This window comes from Argopecten irradians, chromosome 10 (genome assembly GCF_041381155.1).
Source record: "Argopecten irradians isolate NY chromosome 10, Ai_NY, whole genome shotgun sequence".
In the NCBI taxonomy this organism is placed as follows: Eukaryota; Metazoa; Mollusca; class Bivalvia; order Pectinida; family Pectinidae; genus Argopecten; species Argopecten irradians.
This window is the reverse complement of record NC_091143.1, coordinates 3,341,039-3,358,505: the sequence shown is the minus strand read 5'-3', so window position 1 is coordinate 3,358,505 and position 17,467 is coordinate 3,341,039. Positions and strand designations below refer to the sequence as shown.

The window sequence follows — 17,467 nt, the reverse complement described above, 5'->3', positions numbered from 1 at the left end:
CTTGAATGCAAAACCACATGTAGTAATTATGAGAAAGTCATGCCTGCTTTGTAGAGTTTTGTCAGAAAGAGACTAAAATATGTTTATATCTCTGGTATAGATTCGATCTCATTTTATAATTGTCTTACAGAGGTCCAAGTGACTAGCATCAACGAGGTCTTTTTTTGTTTGTTGAATTTTACAATACTTTCGTGCTAAATCTGCATGCTTTGTATTCAGTGAGCATTGATGTGGTAAGTGAAGTAAATGTTGTGTACAGAGGTGGATGTTGGAGTGCAAGACATACATGTATTGATGTTTGTTACCATGGTAACAGTGCTGGACACAGGAAGTGCATGATTTTGGGTTTCTTGCTTTTTTGAAATAATAAAGCATTGAAAAGAAACATCAATAAAAAAATGAACAATAACTTGCCTTATGTTGTCTTTCATCACCCATATTTTTACCAATTTCACATTTCCAGTCGTATACTATAAACCAAATTTTCTAAATTTTGAGATTTCCATTTTAAAACAAGTTAAAAAGATTACTATGCGCAGATTTTAAAATTGAAAAAAAGGTTTAAAATTAATTCAAAATGGATATCAATAATGTAGATGTTGATTTGCAGGGATCAATTAATTTTTTGTGGATTTACTTGGATACTCTTTGCAAAAGTGAAATGCACACGAGTTTGTTTACAATCCCATTAAGGAACTGTCCAGTCAATTTCCTAATACAGCTTCTTGCATCCTAATATGAGGGTCACTCAAGTTTTACCCCATCTAAGGACATAAAGGTTTTGTTCTCTCTACAATGAAGTTGGAATCTCTCTTTGTCATCCACATATCTCAGGGATGCGATTCTTCCTCTTTTCAGAGGGTTTCCCATAATTGAATAAGATCTATGATAGCCCGAGATACTCTGACCCTGACACCAGACTTGGACATTATGACAGATAGATGTCTGGTTTAGGGCCAGAGTGCACTGCTATATCAAAACGTGGAATAAGCCGACACCGTTTCGTATCGGACAAGGTCATCTCAGATTCAGCTGACTACCGAGAAGCACCAATAACCTTAGTCTATTCAACAAATGAATATTGTATCTACCCAAATATAGTAATGTCGAGATTAAAGGCGATTTGCATACTTTGAGAAAATGGCGACTACAACAAGGGAAATTTAAAGTTGCTGAAAAGAAACTATGGTGTTGACAAAAGAATGTGCATGTGTGATAAAACGGATGGCTATGAGTAGATAAATTATTCATTTGTTGAAAAGACTAAGGTAAGTGGCGATTCTCAGTGGTAATTTTTTGCAAGCAGTCTGAATCGGAGATGACCAAACGGTGTCGGCTTATTCCACGTATCTCTGGCTAGATCTATGAGAGACCTGTCGGATGTGATATGCGACACCAAAGATATGGCCAAGAGGGAGGAATTCCTCTTAGCTAGATTGTCTCCCTTTGCTACGGTAATATGAACAATCACATCCCCAATATCTTGTCCAGATAACTTCTCTGAAGTGAGAAAAGAAAATCTGACATAACGAGATCCCAGAGGAATCCTGGCACACACCAAAGAATGATCTATGTATGACAGTTGAAAGAGGGACTTTTCTCGGCTTTTCATACTTCAACCATCAAAATCCAAGATGGTGGTCTGTCAGCCATCTTGTTGACCAATCGTGCCAAAAATGTATTATGCAAATCTAGGGCCTATGTGGACCCTATACATATGAAACTTGAGAATGAGACAATCAGTACTTCCTGAGAAATAGAAACCTTCAACTATCAAAATCCAAGATTGTTGCTGGCGGCCATCTTGTTGACTGATCAGTCCAAAATTTAACAAGCACAACTAAGGACCCTAGGGGAACCTACATAAATTATGAAATTTGAGCAAGATCCCTTTAGTAATTTCTGAGAAATAGCTCTAACAAGCTTACCAAAATCCATGATGGCGGTTTGTCGGCCATCTTGTTGACCAATTGGTCCCAAAATGCAATGTATACAGCTAGGTCCCTAGGCGAACCTACATATCAAATTTTAGAAAAATCCCTTAAGTACTTTCTGAGAAATAGTAGTAAAAAACTTTAAAGACCAAAATCCAAAATGGATGCCTGGCGGCGACTTTGTTTACCGATCGGTCCCAAAACGCAATATGCACAACTAAAGCCCTAGGGAACCAACATATCAAATTATATAAGATCTCTTTAATACTTTCTGAGATATAGCGGTAACGAGAATTGTTACGAAATTGTTGGACAAAAGGCCATTTACATAGCCCACCATCTGATGATGGTGGGCTAAAAGAAAAACTGATTATGAAGATTACAAAGATAAACACAAACTCACACCAATATAGGAACTTTTATTTCAATAAGTGTTGATACAAACTCTGATATTCTACTTTCTTAATTAGCTCCTTTATTTTGTTCAATAACGTAAATTAATCAAATGGACATGCATTACAAACCAAAGATTATTTTGATTTCAGTTTCAAAAGCTGAATCTATAATTTTTTCTTTCTTATTTCAGTGAGGTATTTCAGACTCAAAACATATCAAACTTACATTTATCATACTCTTTATCATAAAATATCTTGAAAGAAATGCAAATTTGCAGACATGTTAAAATTCATTCATTCATTTTTTTCACCCTTTTTTTTAAATATTTGTATAGAACAAAAATTTACAAATGTTCTCCCAATATATAAACTAAGATTTCTTCATAAATGCCAAAAGAAAAGACAAACCTTGATGATATAAATCATGCCAACATTAAGACAGTCCTAATTGTGGGAAAATGGTTAAGAGCAAAGGGAATAAAACTTTCCTTTGCTTTTAGAACAGAAAGCATTATGTACTTAAAACGTAATTCATTCAAAATTGAAAACAAAAAAACATGTACCTAGAACACCTATGATTATCATACTAAAATGTCCAGAATGTCAACCTTCTGTACAAAGAATGATCCAATCCAGTAATCGTGGAAATTTATATGAGGTGAAAGTTCACTCTAATTACACAGAGACGGTAATATTTTGTGTATACATGCATGTATAATATACACTCCAGATTATGTCCACGATAACAGTATATAGTAATTAGCGGAAAGGTATAAAAGACAATTATTGTTTATTTATGTACATATATTAAAAGTTATTTATTTACTTATTTTCCATTTGCATTATATATTTTAAAAGATGTTGTTCTCAATTATTTTGCCAAGTAAAGATGTAGATGCCAGCAAACGCATAAGACATATTAATGCAGCTATACAAATATGTTTTTACTAAATTTACCATTTTAATCTTAAAGACAAGAGGAATTGTCATGGAAAGCATAAGCATCATATAGACCACTTGATCATGTTTTTTGCTTTTTCAATTTTGCAAGCCAGATAACATAAGACAATTTCTAGTTATAGAATCAGGCCCTGATTTCTCGAAACAAAAGTGCAGACTTAAAGTTTTTCTCCTTATGTAAATTATATGAAAGTTTATGCCATCAGTTTTTAACTTAAGTTTGTTTCGAGAAATCGGGGCCCGAGCTAAAGACAAATAATTCATGTAATAATATTAAACCCATGATGTAATTAAGTGTAAGATTTCAGCCAACAGTAACAGATTTAAAGATCTACTAAACATAATTGTAATGCATTGCATTGAGCGGTCACAATACACAAAAGGACTCAAATGACAATTCTCGATGATCACTTTTTTCTTAGAGAGATGAATCGCAAACAGATTTTAGCAAAGAGAATGAGCAAATTACATATATCACATTATTACATACCTGGTTATATCTTTGTTATATTATTTTTTTATGATTACAAGGAATTATATTTTTAACAACTACCAATATTCCATCGCTAGCCTGTATAGAAAGGCTTTTACAAATGGGCCTTCGTTGCTAGCTTGTATAGAAAGGCCAATACAAATGGGCTTTCATCGCTAGTCTGTATAGAAAGGCCATTACAAATGGGCCTTCATCGCTAGTCTGTATAGAATGGCCATAACAAATGGGCCTTCATCGCTGGTCAGTAAAGAAAAGCAACTTGCACTGGACTTCATGTCCAACAAGGAAGAAAACTACCTCAAGATGTAAACTTTATCTATGACATAACAACAATAGAAAACCACCGAAAGAATATCTAACAGATGAATGTGGTTTAGACGAAACATTCTCATGATCCAGGCCTTGTTCCGAGGGTTAATTTTTATAGTCACCATCAAGACTATATTACATAGCCCTTCGTGAACTTAGGTGTAGGTCATTGGCAAGTTACATGAGCAAAGTTTCTTTTCCAGGGGACACGTAACTTACTTGTGAAAAACACATCACCATTTAAACATGGACACACTTATGACCTTGGAAATAGGTCAAGGTCAGTCAGTAAACAATTTCAGTATCCCTTCTACCCTGTCCAGACCATGAGAGGTTTGGTTATTGAGAAGAAATTGCTTTAATATTTTAATACATTGGACTTCTGTGCCTTTATAAGTTGATCAAGTTGACACATATGTTTAAACTTGGTAGCCATGCAACCTGCAGAGTAGGTCTGAATGGTTATTTTGAATATACAGTGTATCTAAATATACCTACAACTACATGTTTATATATGTGGCAAATGGCACTGACCATATGTTTATATATGTAGCAAATGGCACCGACTAAATTTGATCTTAGGCTTCTTGGTCACTGAGAGGAAATTGTTGTCATGCAATATTGCACCTTGATAGACACACAGACACTACACTTAGGCATAAACTTGCTTGCTGTTGAGGTAGGCAAACAAAAACAATTTCTAAAAATCACATTATGTCATGGAAATATGAAGACCAGCAGACATACTTTACATGTTCTTTCTTATTACTTTGTGTTTATCTTTTTTCTCTCTTTCTATTATTAGCAGTATAGTACCAACCACTGCATTGCTGATTATGTATGAAAGTGAAATTGTAGCCTTCACACGAAACTATATCGCAGACAAATTATAACCAATGCCTCGATCACCATTCAAACTCTTGTAAATATCATGAGGCTTCAATATAGAATACTCCACCAAATACCACAAGAAATAGTACATCTCTTCTACCTTAAGAGAATATATATTATATACATGTACATTTCTTTAAGTTCCTGAGGATTTTATTCTCCTCAGATTTGTACCTTGATATATGTGCTTGTATAGGTAAATGTAATATATATTTATTAATTAAAATTTGAATTATTTCATGACCCTTCCTTCTAAATGAAACGGATTTGATTAGCTTGTGTGACATAGGGGTTTCACATAGACTTGTGAAACCTTTTCCTTATCGCAATAAGAAAATACAAACATTTTACATTTTAGTCTACATAAATGTCTGCGTAACGCCGGAGTACAAAATACCTTCTACAAAGAATAAAACTAGTCTAAATAAATGTCTGCGTAACGCCGGATTTCAAAATACCCTCAATAAAGAATAAAACATTCTCATCGAGAGTAATATAAACATCAAAATCAATAAAATTGTACAAATCAAATGAATCCCAGATTCTACCATTAATACAAAATGTCTCCTTAAAATAGTCCATATCTAAGATACAGAACTATACACATTACCTATGTGTTTTGACCAGAAACCAAAGATTAATCGATTCTTGGAGACAGATCAATACCGATACAATCTAAATTTATAACACCATAATCTTCCTGTATCACTTTCAATAGTTCACTCACACCAATACAGATCAAGTAGAATATATGTAAAATTCATTAATCTTTATATTCTGTCCTTGCATATCACAGAGTTACCTTCCTTGCGGTTAGGCATCAATTGTGGCGTCATTATTTTGTGAGCGAAATTTACATGGAAACAAGAGATCCCAGAGGGATCTTGGCGCCCACCAAAGAATGATCTATGTCTGACAATGGAAAGAGGGATCTTTTCCCTGCTTTTCAAACTTTTTCAAACACACGACATATAAAATTTGAGACAGATCGCTATAGTACTTTCTAAGAAATAGTGGTAACAAACTTCAACAATGAAATTTAAGATGGCGGCCGGTTGGCTATCTTGTTTACCGATCAGTCCCGAAAGGCATTATGCATCAGTCCTAAAAGGTACTATGCACAACTATGGTACAAGGGGAACCTACACATAAAATTTGAGAGAGATCCCTTCAGTACTTTCTGAGAAATAGCGGTAACAAACTTAAACAATCAAAATCCAAGATGGCCGTCGGTCGGCCATCTTGTTTACCGATCGGTCACAAATAACAATATGCACAACTAGGGTCCTTGGGGAACCTTCATATGAAATTTGTGAACGATACCTTTAGTACTTTTTGAGAAATAGCGGTAACAATCTTTAACTATCAAAATCCAAGACGGCCACCTGTCGGCCATCTTGTTGCCCGATCGGTCCCAAAATGCAATATGCAAAACTAGGGCCCTAGAAGAACCTATATATGAAGTTTGAGAAAGATCCCTTCAGTACTTTTTGAGTAATAGCGGTAACAAACTTTAACTATCAAAATCCAAGATGGCCGCCTGTCGGCCATCTTGTTGCCCGATCGGTCCCAAAATGCAATATGCACAACTAGGGCCCTAGAAGAACCTATATATGAAGTTTGAGAAAGATCCCTTCAGTACTTTTTGAGTAATAGCGGTAACAAACTTTAACTATCAAAATCCAAGATGGCTGCCTGTCGGCCATCTTGTTGACCGATCAGTCCCAAAATGCAATATGCACAACTAGGGCTCTAGGGGAATCTATATATGAAATTTGAGAAAGATCCCTTCAGTACTTTTTGAGAAATAGCGGTAACAAACTTTAACTATCAAAATCCAAGATGGCCGCCTGTCGGCCATCTTGTTGACCGATCGGAGCCAAAATGCAATATGCACAACTAGGGTCCTAGGGGAACCTGTATATGAAATTTGAGAAACATCCTTTCAGCACTTTTTGAGAAATAGCGGTAACAAACTTTAACTATCAAAATCCAAGATGGCCGCCTGTCGGCCATCTTGTTGAACGATCGGTCCCAAAATGCAATATGCACAACTAGGGCCCTTGGGGAACCTACATATGAAATTTGAGAAAGATCCCTTCAGTACTCTGAGAAATAGTGGTAACAAGTATTGTTAACGGATGGACGGACGGACGGACGGAAGGACGGACGACGGACCACGGACAAAAGGCGATTTGAATAGCCCACCATCTAATGATGGTGGGCTAAAAGAAAACTATCTTGACATGACACTACAGTCGCAAACACATAACATCACAATGGATTCCTGCCTGCAAGGGCTCTTCAATATGCAAAGATGGAATATAATGTTTTCCTTAAGCATTCATGTCGACGTTTCCCTGTAAGATGGGAACTCTTGGTAGTATCCCCAAACAAGACACTTTTTAAACACTCATGTTTAATCAGCATCATAATTTTCTTAAATCCATTCATCTTAAACAGCTCTTGCAATAATAATTGTAGTAAATCAGTAAAGTTATAGGGGATCAATACTACAATCTGATACTATGCAAACATTTTAAGTTTACTATTCTGAATGGAATCTTTTCCCAGTTCAGTGAGCTGTAACATATAACCAATTGAATATTGACGCTTTTTTTGACGCAATAACAAAAATCTTTGTTTAATAGAAATAACAACATATTTATATTTTTTTGAATTGGAAAACACATGCATAACATCAATAAGAGGCACTGAGAGCCCTACAGACCTCCCAGTAAGAACTGTAAAGCATATCGTGCCAGACTTAAGGAGGAGAGAAGACATCAAAAGTCAAGGCATTTCTACAGAATGTATATTTACAATTTAAATCATTTTTTTCTTGTTATGGTTCCTGAAAATCAAACTTTTAGATTTTCATCTGTGGTTAAAAGTTTCCCTGGATAATTCTAAATTTATAATATAAAGTATTTCAGGATTAGCCATTAAGTAATTGACCTTATGTCGTTGTATTCCATAATTTGATTTCAGAACATTATGGAAAGTATTACTTTTCTCTTTCTTATCGTCTTTGTTATTTATGGAACCAATTCTAATACACAAATTGAAAAAAAAAATATCAGGGAGTTTCTCATATTTAACATTGAAATAATGTTTTACCTTTTCAAACAAGTTAAAACTTTGATATTTCAGTAACATGATTTCAGACTACAGGAGATCTGGTGATCAACTCCTCTTTACCACTAAAGCCTATTGATCCTCATTCTCGTCCATTTGTGACTTAACGATTGTGAGGGAAATGTTTTATTTATCCTCCAATGGTTGTTCAATTTGATCCTCCAACATTCTTCAGGGGTTGGCCATTAACATTCTTCAGGGGTCGGTCATTAACAAGTTTTTTCAGTGGTTGATAATTTAGGTAAAATTTGATTCTTCAGCGCTAGATCTGCTAATCCCCTGACCCAAGTCCGTTCTTGACTGGTCAATCACTTTAATCCTCCGATACAATAGAGGTTATTTTCACCTCAGTCAAGAAATGCTGCAATGACAACATAATATCACAATAAATGAGCACCTATAAAATTCAAATGACAAATTATTTGTCAAAAGCATCTTTAAGTATACTGGCCTTCCTATTATCAACCTTTTCCACAGTTCAAATACAGTAAATATACTCAACAAACAGACCTAATAAGAGAATTATTTTTTTTCTTACAGCTGAATTATTTTGACAATTGACTGCCTACTTTCAACTCAAGCAATACAAGTATGACATACTAACCGTTTCATCTACTCCGATTCTGTTGACTGTCACGGTGATGATCTTCCATACCATCTCCTGGGTAAGAGGCAGGGAGCCTTCTACAAATATAACATCATACATGTATACTAGAGGCAGGGAGCCTTCTGCAAATATATCATCACACATGTATACTACAGGTGGGGAGCCTTCTATAACATCATTACCAGGTAAATTACCTCGACTAGAATGTTTTTGTTCTTCATACTCCCAAATGAAACTCATATATAATCTAACTAAAATTTTGTCCATTGGCTTGATTTCTTTACCTATAATTTTAAACGGCTTGACCACTGGCTTGGTTTCCTTACCTATAATTTTGAACGGTCTGACCACTGGCTTGGTTTCCCACACCTCTGGTATAGTAAGGCTGGTTTTAAATTTATCCATAGTGGACGTGTTTCCATAATCGATGAAGAAGACGTCTACCTTAAAGTTGGGTCTTTCAGCCGTTATCCATCCCCTGCACACACAAAGTACACCAACTATACTTTGTCATACAGGAGGGTCCTGTATATGTTCAATCATATCACATTAGTAGAGAGATAAAGTTGCTTGGCCATTCTAACCCAAGGTAACCAATACTCAAATTATTAACTTGTACCCAACTTTCAATTGGCGTAGACAACAGGTCGATAAAATATCAGGACAACAAATATATTTGATACAGACTTTACATCACATTCACCCAACTCTCCCTCGCACATATTATTTCAGCAAGCATGCCAACAATCTTGTTGCATTGCATATTTGTGGCCCGCAAAAATTGATATCTGAAACATGCACGAACATGTACACTAAAATATAAAGTACAAACAAAAGTAGTAGCAGAATATAACACTTCTACAGATTCAAAAACATTCAGCCTCCTAACTCCCTTTACCACATAAAATCTTCAGTTATGACAGGAAAACTTTGATCAAACACACCAGAAAAATAACAAGGACAAAGTCATTCAGATCCCCCCCCCCCCCAATGGAGATATCAAAGCTGAAGTAAGTTTGATTGTGGAGACTTATGTGTATGAAAAAAACGGGAAAAAGGAAGTTGAGCTAAAGAAAGATGGAGTATAATTCAAGTAGAGTGGGACTGCAATTGTTGAATCAGGTATACAGCCTTGACATTTGTTGGCGATAATTTTCCTGGTTTTTTTTTAAATATTTTACTCCACGCAGTATTAAATTCAAGGTCTGTGTTGTCTAATGTCTTTATACATATATTATTCAAATTTGACCGCAGTTTTAAATTCGTATTTTCTTTCATCCACCAAATAACACTGCCACGAATATAATCCAAATGTTTTTCTTTCTTTTCTGGTAAGGGCAGATACAGCAAGGTGAATAGTTTTATGAGTGTAAAGTATATAGGTGAAAAAAGGTACTACTAGACCATAAAAAGAATGTGTCTATGAAGTTTCGTGGAAATATCTCTGCTGGTTTTAGAGTTATGCTCCGGAAATGAACCTGCTACAAAAATGTGATATTTTCAGCAATGTTTCTATGGTTACAGAACAAGAGGCCCATGGGCCTTAACGGTCATCTGACTCATGGCACAAAACAACAAAGTCACAGTATAAAGTATTGGTTAGCGATTAATATAAACAATACAAGGAACTCCTTAGTTGAATATGTAAGTTTCTGAAAAAGGTAAATGTCATTTGTTGAACAAACTTGGTAGCCCTTCATCCAAATATGGTCGAAACCCATTCAAGGATTAATATAAGGAGAGTCAGATTTTAAAGCCAAATTTCAGCAAAGCTCCCATTTTGGACCTCGGTCATACTATCCCCATGGGTCTTACCTCGGTCCTTTATAAAATATGATTGTCCTTACCTAAAGTTCCCCCTTCTGAATCAATTAAAACCACTATAGACCAATTTTCATTGAGATCGGGGATTGAAACCTTAAAACAGGAAGTGGGCCAGTGGCCATCTTGGAATACCAAGGGGTCGGACCAAGCTCATTTAAATAAAATATGATTGTCCTTCCCCAATAATGTTTCACACCAAATATGGATGACAGCCGGCTAGCGGTCTAGGAGGAGTAGCGTTTTACTGTCGTGTCGGTCTAACCGTTGACGATGACAGTGATGTACTCGCCGCGCAACTTGCACAATACTATTGCATACTGGGTTACAATATAATGCTAAACGCGAGTTGATTGGTTGGTGGGCGTGGCTTTTATAGTGTGATATGTGTGACCTTCGTGTGATAGATCTATCCTGAACTCATCGGGTATTACCATACTCATAAGAACTAGATCTATCCTGAACTCATCGGATATTACCGTATCCAAAAGAACTGCAGGATGTGTCCATACTTTCTATTAGGCCTACCCGCAGTTTTTACAACAGACGTTTCTTCAAAGAAATCTCAGTCATTGAATGCGATAACGCGGTTTTCAAGAGCTGCTGTCCGTGTTTCAGCCGGGATAGACTGGATAACTTTTTGCGTCATCGCTAGCATAATTCACGGTAGGGAATGTGCGTCACAAACGTTAGCTAACCTGTTAGGCTACTTCGAGAACAACGTAATGGCTGCCGTGAGGCCCGACTCGCGGTAAGTTTACCTCTGTTTGTTTCTTTATCAATCAACTTCTTAAATATCAAAGTACTTTTAATTCACTACGGATTTGATTTATTCTATAAACTTAAGACTTCGTTGGTAATTTTGCTTGGGTTCCGATAAACAGGTAGCTGGGTTAAATGTCCCGCGTGCAGTCACATTCTTTATAATCTTGTGACAACCTCCTCTCGTACGTAACATCAGTTGTTTTTTTTTTACTAATCTCATGAAAAAGATAATCCTTTAGTTTATAATGAAGATCAAGTAATTCACTACGAAGTTTACCGTCCGTCAGTACCCCGTTAGCATAAGATCTTCCACACACGTTTTTTTATCAGGCGCAGTCATATTGCCTTTCAAACTCTAGAACATTGTCAGATAAACTCCGCCCACTCGCTCTATCGCCTGACGTCGGGTAGGCTATCTAAACTCCGCCCCTCCAGACAATTGACAGACCAGTTGATAATACTGTCGCTCACATACCGAGGTATTACATCATTGTTTTTATCAACGGTTAGACCGACACGACAGTAAAGGGAAAAGTTTACGCACGACAGACGGCACACGGCGCACAGCGCACGACGCAGAGCGCACGGCGGACGACGACAGACAAATCACGATGACTATAGGTCATCCTGACCCTTCGGGTGAGATGACATAAAAAAGCACAAAAAGTGAAAACCTAAAAATAGCAAAAGGCACTACTAGACCATAAGAACAATGTGTCTATGGAGTTCCGTGCATATATCTCAACCGGTTTTCCAGTTATGCTGCGGAAACGAAAACCTGGTACAAAAAAATATGATATTTTCAGCAATGTTTCCATGGTTACGGAAAAAAAGCAAAAAATGAAAACCTAAAAATAGCAAAAGGCACTACTAGACCGTAAGAACAATGGGTCTATGAAGTTTCATGGAAATATCTCTGCTGGTTTTAGAGTTGTGCTCCGGAAACAATTCTTACACAAAAATCTGCCATTTTCAGCAATGTTTCCATGGTTACAGAAAAAAGTACAAAAAGTGAAAACCTTAAAATAGCAAAAGGCACTACTAGACCATAAGACCAATGTGTCTATGAAGTTTCGTGGAAATATCTCTTCTGGTTTTAGAGTTATGCTCCGGAAACGAACCTGGTACAAAAATATGATATTTTCAGCAATGTTTCCATGGTTACGGAAAAAATGCAAAAAATGAAAACCTAAAAATAGCAAAAGGCACTACTAGACCATAAGACCAATGTGTGTATGAAGTTTCGTGGAAATATCTCTACCGGTTTTAGAGTTATGCTCCGGAAACCATTCGTACGGACGGACGGACGGACGGACGGACGGACAGAACCCATTTGTATATCCCCCGTCAACTTCGTTGGGCGGGGGATAATTAAACATGGGTCTGTTCCGTATCTCGACACTGTGTAAACATGTGACTGGACAACTCTTGGTGGACCTCTAAATGAAAAGACAACCTTACGCCAAAACAAAAATATATATGTTTCAGGTTACATGACGGGAAAAAAGAGGTAATTCAAACATAACGTATTCACCATAATTAGCACCCCTCCCCTTTTCTGGAAAAAAGTTGTATAAACGCCCACATCTCATGGGTTTAACAATATTTTCCAACATGTGATACCTTTAACATCATTACATAAACTTGCGAGTCTTTTACATGTGAAACATGACATGATGCAGATTAATGTATTATGAATACAGAAAGTTTCAAAATATGACAATTGTCTAATTTTTTTGTGTCCATTCATTACTTACATCTTGGTTTATTAATAAGTAGTGCCCCCCCCCCCCCCACCTCCTCCCCTCACCCCATTGATAACAAGAGGCCCATGGGCCTTAACGGTCATCTGAGTACCTTGGCAATAATCATATAAGAAATTAATTAGATATAGTGTTATGGTTGCCATCTTCGATTGGGGATCAACCAGAGATGTAACAACACTTTGTTGGGACCATGTCAGGCTCCTTTCATGCAAGTTTCAGCCAAATCGAACCGGTAGAACTTGAGAAGAAGTTCAAAATGTGTTTTCAAGAGGGCAGCTGTGGCGGCCATCTTGGATTTCAGATCAACCCGAAAATAAGAACACTTTGTCAGGACCATGTCAGGATCATTTCATGCAAGTTTCAGCCAAATTGCACTTGTAGAACTTGAGAAGAAGTTCAAAATGTGTTTTCAAGATGGTGGCTGTGGCGGCCATCTTGGATTTTGGATCGACCCGAAAAATAAGAACACTTTGTCGGGACCATGTCAGGATCATTTCATGCAAGTCTCAGCCAAATCGCACCGGTATAACTTGAGAAGAAGTTCAAAATGTGTTTTCAAGATGGCGGCTGTGGCGGCCATCTTGGATTTCGGATCGACCCGAAAAATAACAACACTTTGTCGGAACCATGTCAGGATCATTTCATGCAAGTTTCAGCCAAATCGCACAAGTAGAACTTGAGAAGAAGTTCAAAATGTGTTTTCAAGATGGCGGCTGTGGCGGCCATCTTGGATTTCGGATCAACCCGAAAAATAACAACACTTTGTCGGGACTATGTCAGGATCATTTCATGCAAGTTTCAGCCAAATCGCACCGGTAGAACTTGAGAAGAAGTTCAAAATGTGTTTTCAAGATGGCGGCTGTGGCGGCCATCTTGGATTTCGGATCGACCCGAAAAATAACAACACTTTGTCGGAACCATGTCAGGATCATTTCATGCAAGTTTCAGCCAAATCGCACTAGTAGAACTTGAGAAGAAGTTCAAAATGTGTTTTCAAGATGGCGGCTGTGGCGGCCATCTTGGATTTTGGATCGACCCGAAAAATAACAACACTTTGTCGGGACTATGTCAGGATCATTTCATGCAAGTTTCAGCCAAATCGCACCGGTAGAACTTGAGAAGAAGTTCAAAATGTGTTTTCAAGATGGCGGCTGTGGCGGCCATCTTGGATTTCGGATCGACCCGCAAAATAACAACACTTTGTCGGGACCATGTCAGGATCATTTTTATGCAAGTTTCAGCCAAATCGCACTTGTAGAACTTGAGAAGAAGTTCAAAATGTGTTTTCAAGATGGCGGCTGTGGCGGCCATCTTGGATTTCGGATCGACCCAAAAAATAACAACACTTTGTCGGGACCATGGCAGGATCATTTCATGCAAGTCTCAGCCAAATCGCACTGGTAGAACTTGAGAAGAAGTTCAAAATGTGTTTTCAAGATGGCGGCTGTGGCGGCCATCTTGGATTTCGGATCGACCCGCAAAATAACAACACTTTGTCGGGACCATGTCAGGATCATTTCATGTAAGTTTCAGCTCAATCCCACTGGTCAAACTTGAGAAGAAGATTGAAATGTGAAAAGTTTACGGACGGCGGACGGCGCACGGCGGACGGCGCACGGCGCACGACGACGGACGAAGCATGATGACTATAGGTCATCCTGACCCTTCGGGTCAGATGACCTAAAAAAGCGTCCTGGGTACTAATTATGGCGAATACGGTACACATTTTATCCCTTTATGGGCAGATCAAGACTTTGCCTGCTTCAGGTCTGCAAGCCAGCCAAAATCATTATTGACAGTCGAGATATTCCTGTTTTTGACAACCAAGTTTTTTCAAAATCTCAAAATAGACTATGGTATTTAACTGAATAACTAACACCATTACCATATATACTTAGAAGATCCACTTACCTGAACCATTCCCCATCAATTTGTGCGGCACACCTGCCAAGACCCTTGGTGTTTCCGATTCTGATTTCGGGATTTTGTAGGTCGCTCATTATTGCATCAAGATTGGAAATAGGGGAGGACTGAAAATACATGTAAATAACATTGCTAGCTTGATGTTAACTTATCTGACCTGTTTACTTAACACATTTCAATAATCATTTTCCCCTACTGAATAATTACAAAACGTTGAAGAATTGCAAATCAAAATTTTCTTAATGCGTGGGGTTGATTATAACATTTACATCTAAAGTGCCAGTGAAACCAGTACTTCTTACAGTCAGACCATGAAGCCAAGTTTTGGTCTGCAATTTATTCAACTTTTTTAGTGTTATAAGTAATTGTTAAGTGATTTCTGCAAGTATGTTTCCATCTAGTCATACAGGAGGCATAAATAACAAGAATTTTACACTGCATACATTTTGTGTTGTAACTAGTGTTTATAAGGCATCATATATGTTTGTCGGACCATTTGTATGATTTTCACAATTTAAATCATCAAACCTTGTGTTTTACAAAAGATTACTTTAGAAAACAAGAGGCCCATGGGCCTTAACGGTCATCTGACTATTAGTACAATACAACATAGTTGTTTAAAGATTTTAGCCTATTTGACCTCTGTGACCTTGATTGAAGGTCAAGGTAATTCATTTGAACAAACTTGGTAGCCCTTCATCCCAGCATGCTACCAGCATGCCACATGCTCAATATCAGTACCCTGGGCCTTCTGGTTCTTGAGAAGAAGTCATTTAAAGATTTTAGTCTATTTGCCGCCCGTGACCTTAAATGAAGATCAAGGTCATTCATTTGAATAAACTTGATAGCCCTTCATCCAAGCATGCTACATGCCCAATATCAGTACCCTTGGCCTTCTAGTTCTTGAGAAGAAGTCATTAAAAGATTTTAGCCTATTTGACCCCTGTGACCTTGAATGAAGGTCAAGGTCATTTATTTGAACAAACTTGGTAGCCCTTCATCCTAGCATGCTACATGCCCAATATCAGTACCCTGCGCCTTCTGGTTCTTAAGAAGAAGTCATTTAAAGATTTTAGCCTATTTGACCACTTTGACCTTGAATGAAGAACAAACTTGGTAGCCCTTTATCCCAGCATGCCACAGGCCTAATATCAGGTCTCTAGGCCTCTTAGTTATTCACAAGAATTTGTTTAAATGATTTTAGCCTATTTGACCCCTGTGACCTTGAATGAAGGTCAAGGTCATTTATTTGAACTAACTTGGTAGCCCTTCATCCCAGCATCCTATCAGTACCCTGGGCCTTCTGGTTCTTGAGAAGAAGTCGTTTAAAGATTTTAGCCTTTTTGACCCCCGTGACCTTGAATGAAGGTTAAGGTCATTCATTTGAACAAACTTGGTAGCCCTTCATCCAAGCATGTCACAGTCCCAATATCAGTACCCTGGGCCTTCTGGTTCTTGAGAAGAAGTCGTTTAAAGATTTTAGCCTATTTTACCCTCGTGACCTTGAATGAAGGTCAAGGTCATTTATTTGAACAAACTTGGTAGCCCTTCATCCCAGCATCCTACAGGGCAAATATCAGTACCCTGGACCTTCTGGTTCTTGAGAAGAAGTTGTTTAAAGATTTTAGCCTTTTTGACCCTCGTGACCTTGAATGAAGGTCAAGGTCATTTATTTGAACAAACTTGGTAGCCCTTCATCCCAGCATGCCACAGGCCTAATATCAGGTCTCTAGGCCTCTTAGTTATTCACAAGCAGTTGTTTAAAGGATTTTAGCCTATTTGACCCCTGTGACCTTGAATGAAGGTCAAGGTCATTTATTCGAACAAACTTGGTAGCCCTTCATCCCAGCATCCTACAGGGCAAATATCAGTACCCTGGGCCTTCTGGTTCTTGAGAAGAAGTTGTTTAAAGATTTTAGCCTTTTTGACCCTCGTGACCTTGAATGAAGATCAAGGTCATTCATTTGAACAAAATTGGTAGCCCTTCATCCCAGCATGCGACAGGCCTAATATCAGGTCTCTAGGCCTCTTAGTTATTCACAAGAACTTGTTTAAAGGATTTTAGCCTATTTGACCCCTGTGACCTTGAATGAAGGTCATAGGTCATTTATTTGAACAGACTTGGTAGCCCTTCATCCATGCATCCTGCAGGCCCAATATCAGTACCCTAGGCCTTCTGGTTCTTGAGAAGAAATCGTTTAAAGATTTTAGCCTATTTGACCCCTATGACCTTGAATGAAGGTCAAGGTCATTTATTTGAACAAACTTGGTAGCCCTTCATCCCAGCATCCTACAGGCCAAATATCAGTACCCTGGGCCTTCTGGTTCTTGAGAAGAAGTCGTTTAAAGATTTTAGCCTTTTTGACCCCCGTGACCTTGAATGAAGGTTAAGGTCATTCATTTGAACAAACTTGGTAGCCCTTCATCCAAGCATGTCACAGTCCCAATATCAGTACCCTGGGCCT

At 37.7% G+C, this 17,467-nt stretch overlaps 1 protein-coding gene across 2 annotated transcripts in view; it reads right to left on the bottom strand.

Annotated features, from left to right (window-relative positions):
• Window positions 1-2,340: 2,340 nt before the first annotated feature.
• Window positions 2,341-17,467, bottom strand: part of LOC138332915 (uncharacterized) — a 67,101-nt gene continuing 51,974 nt past the window's right edge. For both annotated transcript variants that reach the window (XM_069280942.1, XM_069280941.1), the window contains exons 15-18: window positions 14,991-15,109; window positions 9,054-9,205; window positions 8,725-8,804; window positions 2,341-8,481 (exon numbers count right to left, since the gene is read on the bottom strand). In XM_069280942.1, coding sequence (XP_069137043.1) covers window positions 8,434-8,481; window positions 8,725-8,804; window positions 9,054-9,205; window positions 14,991-15,109 — 399 coding nt within the window. In that variant the 3' untranslated portion in view covers window positions 2,341-8,433. The remainder of the gene's footprint in view (window positions 8,482-8,724; window positions 8,805-9,053; window positions 9,206-14,990; window positions 15,110-17,467) is intronic.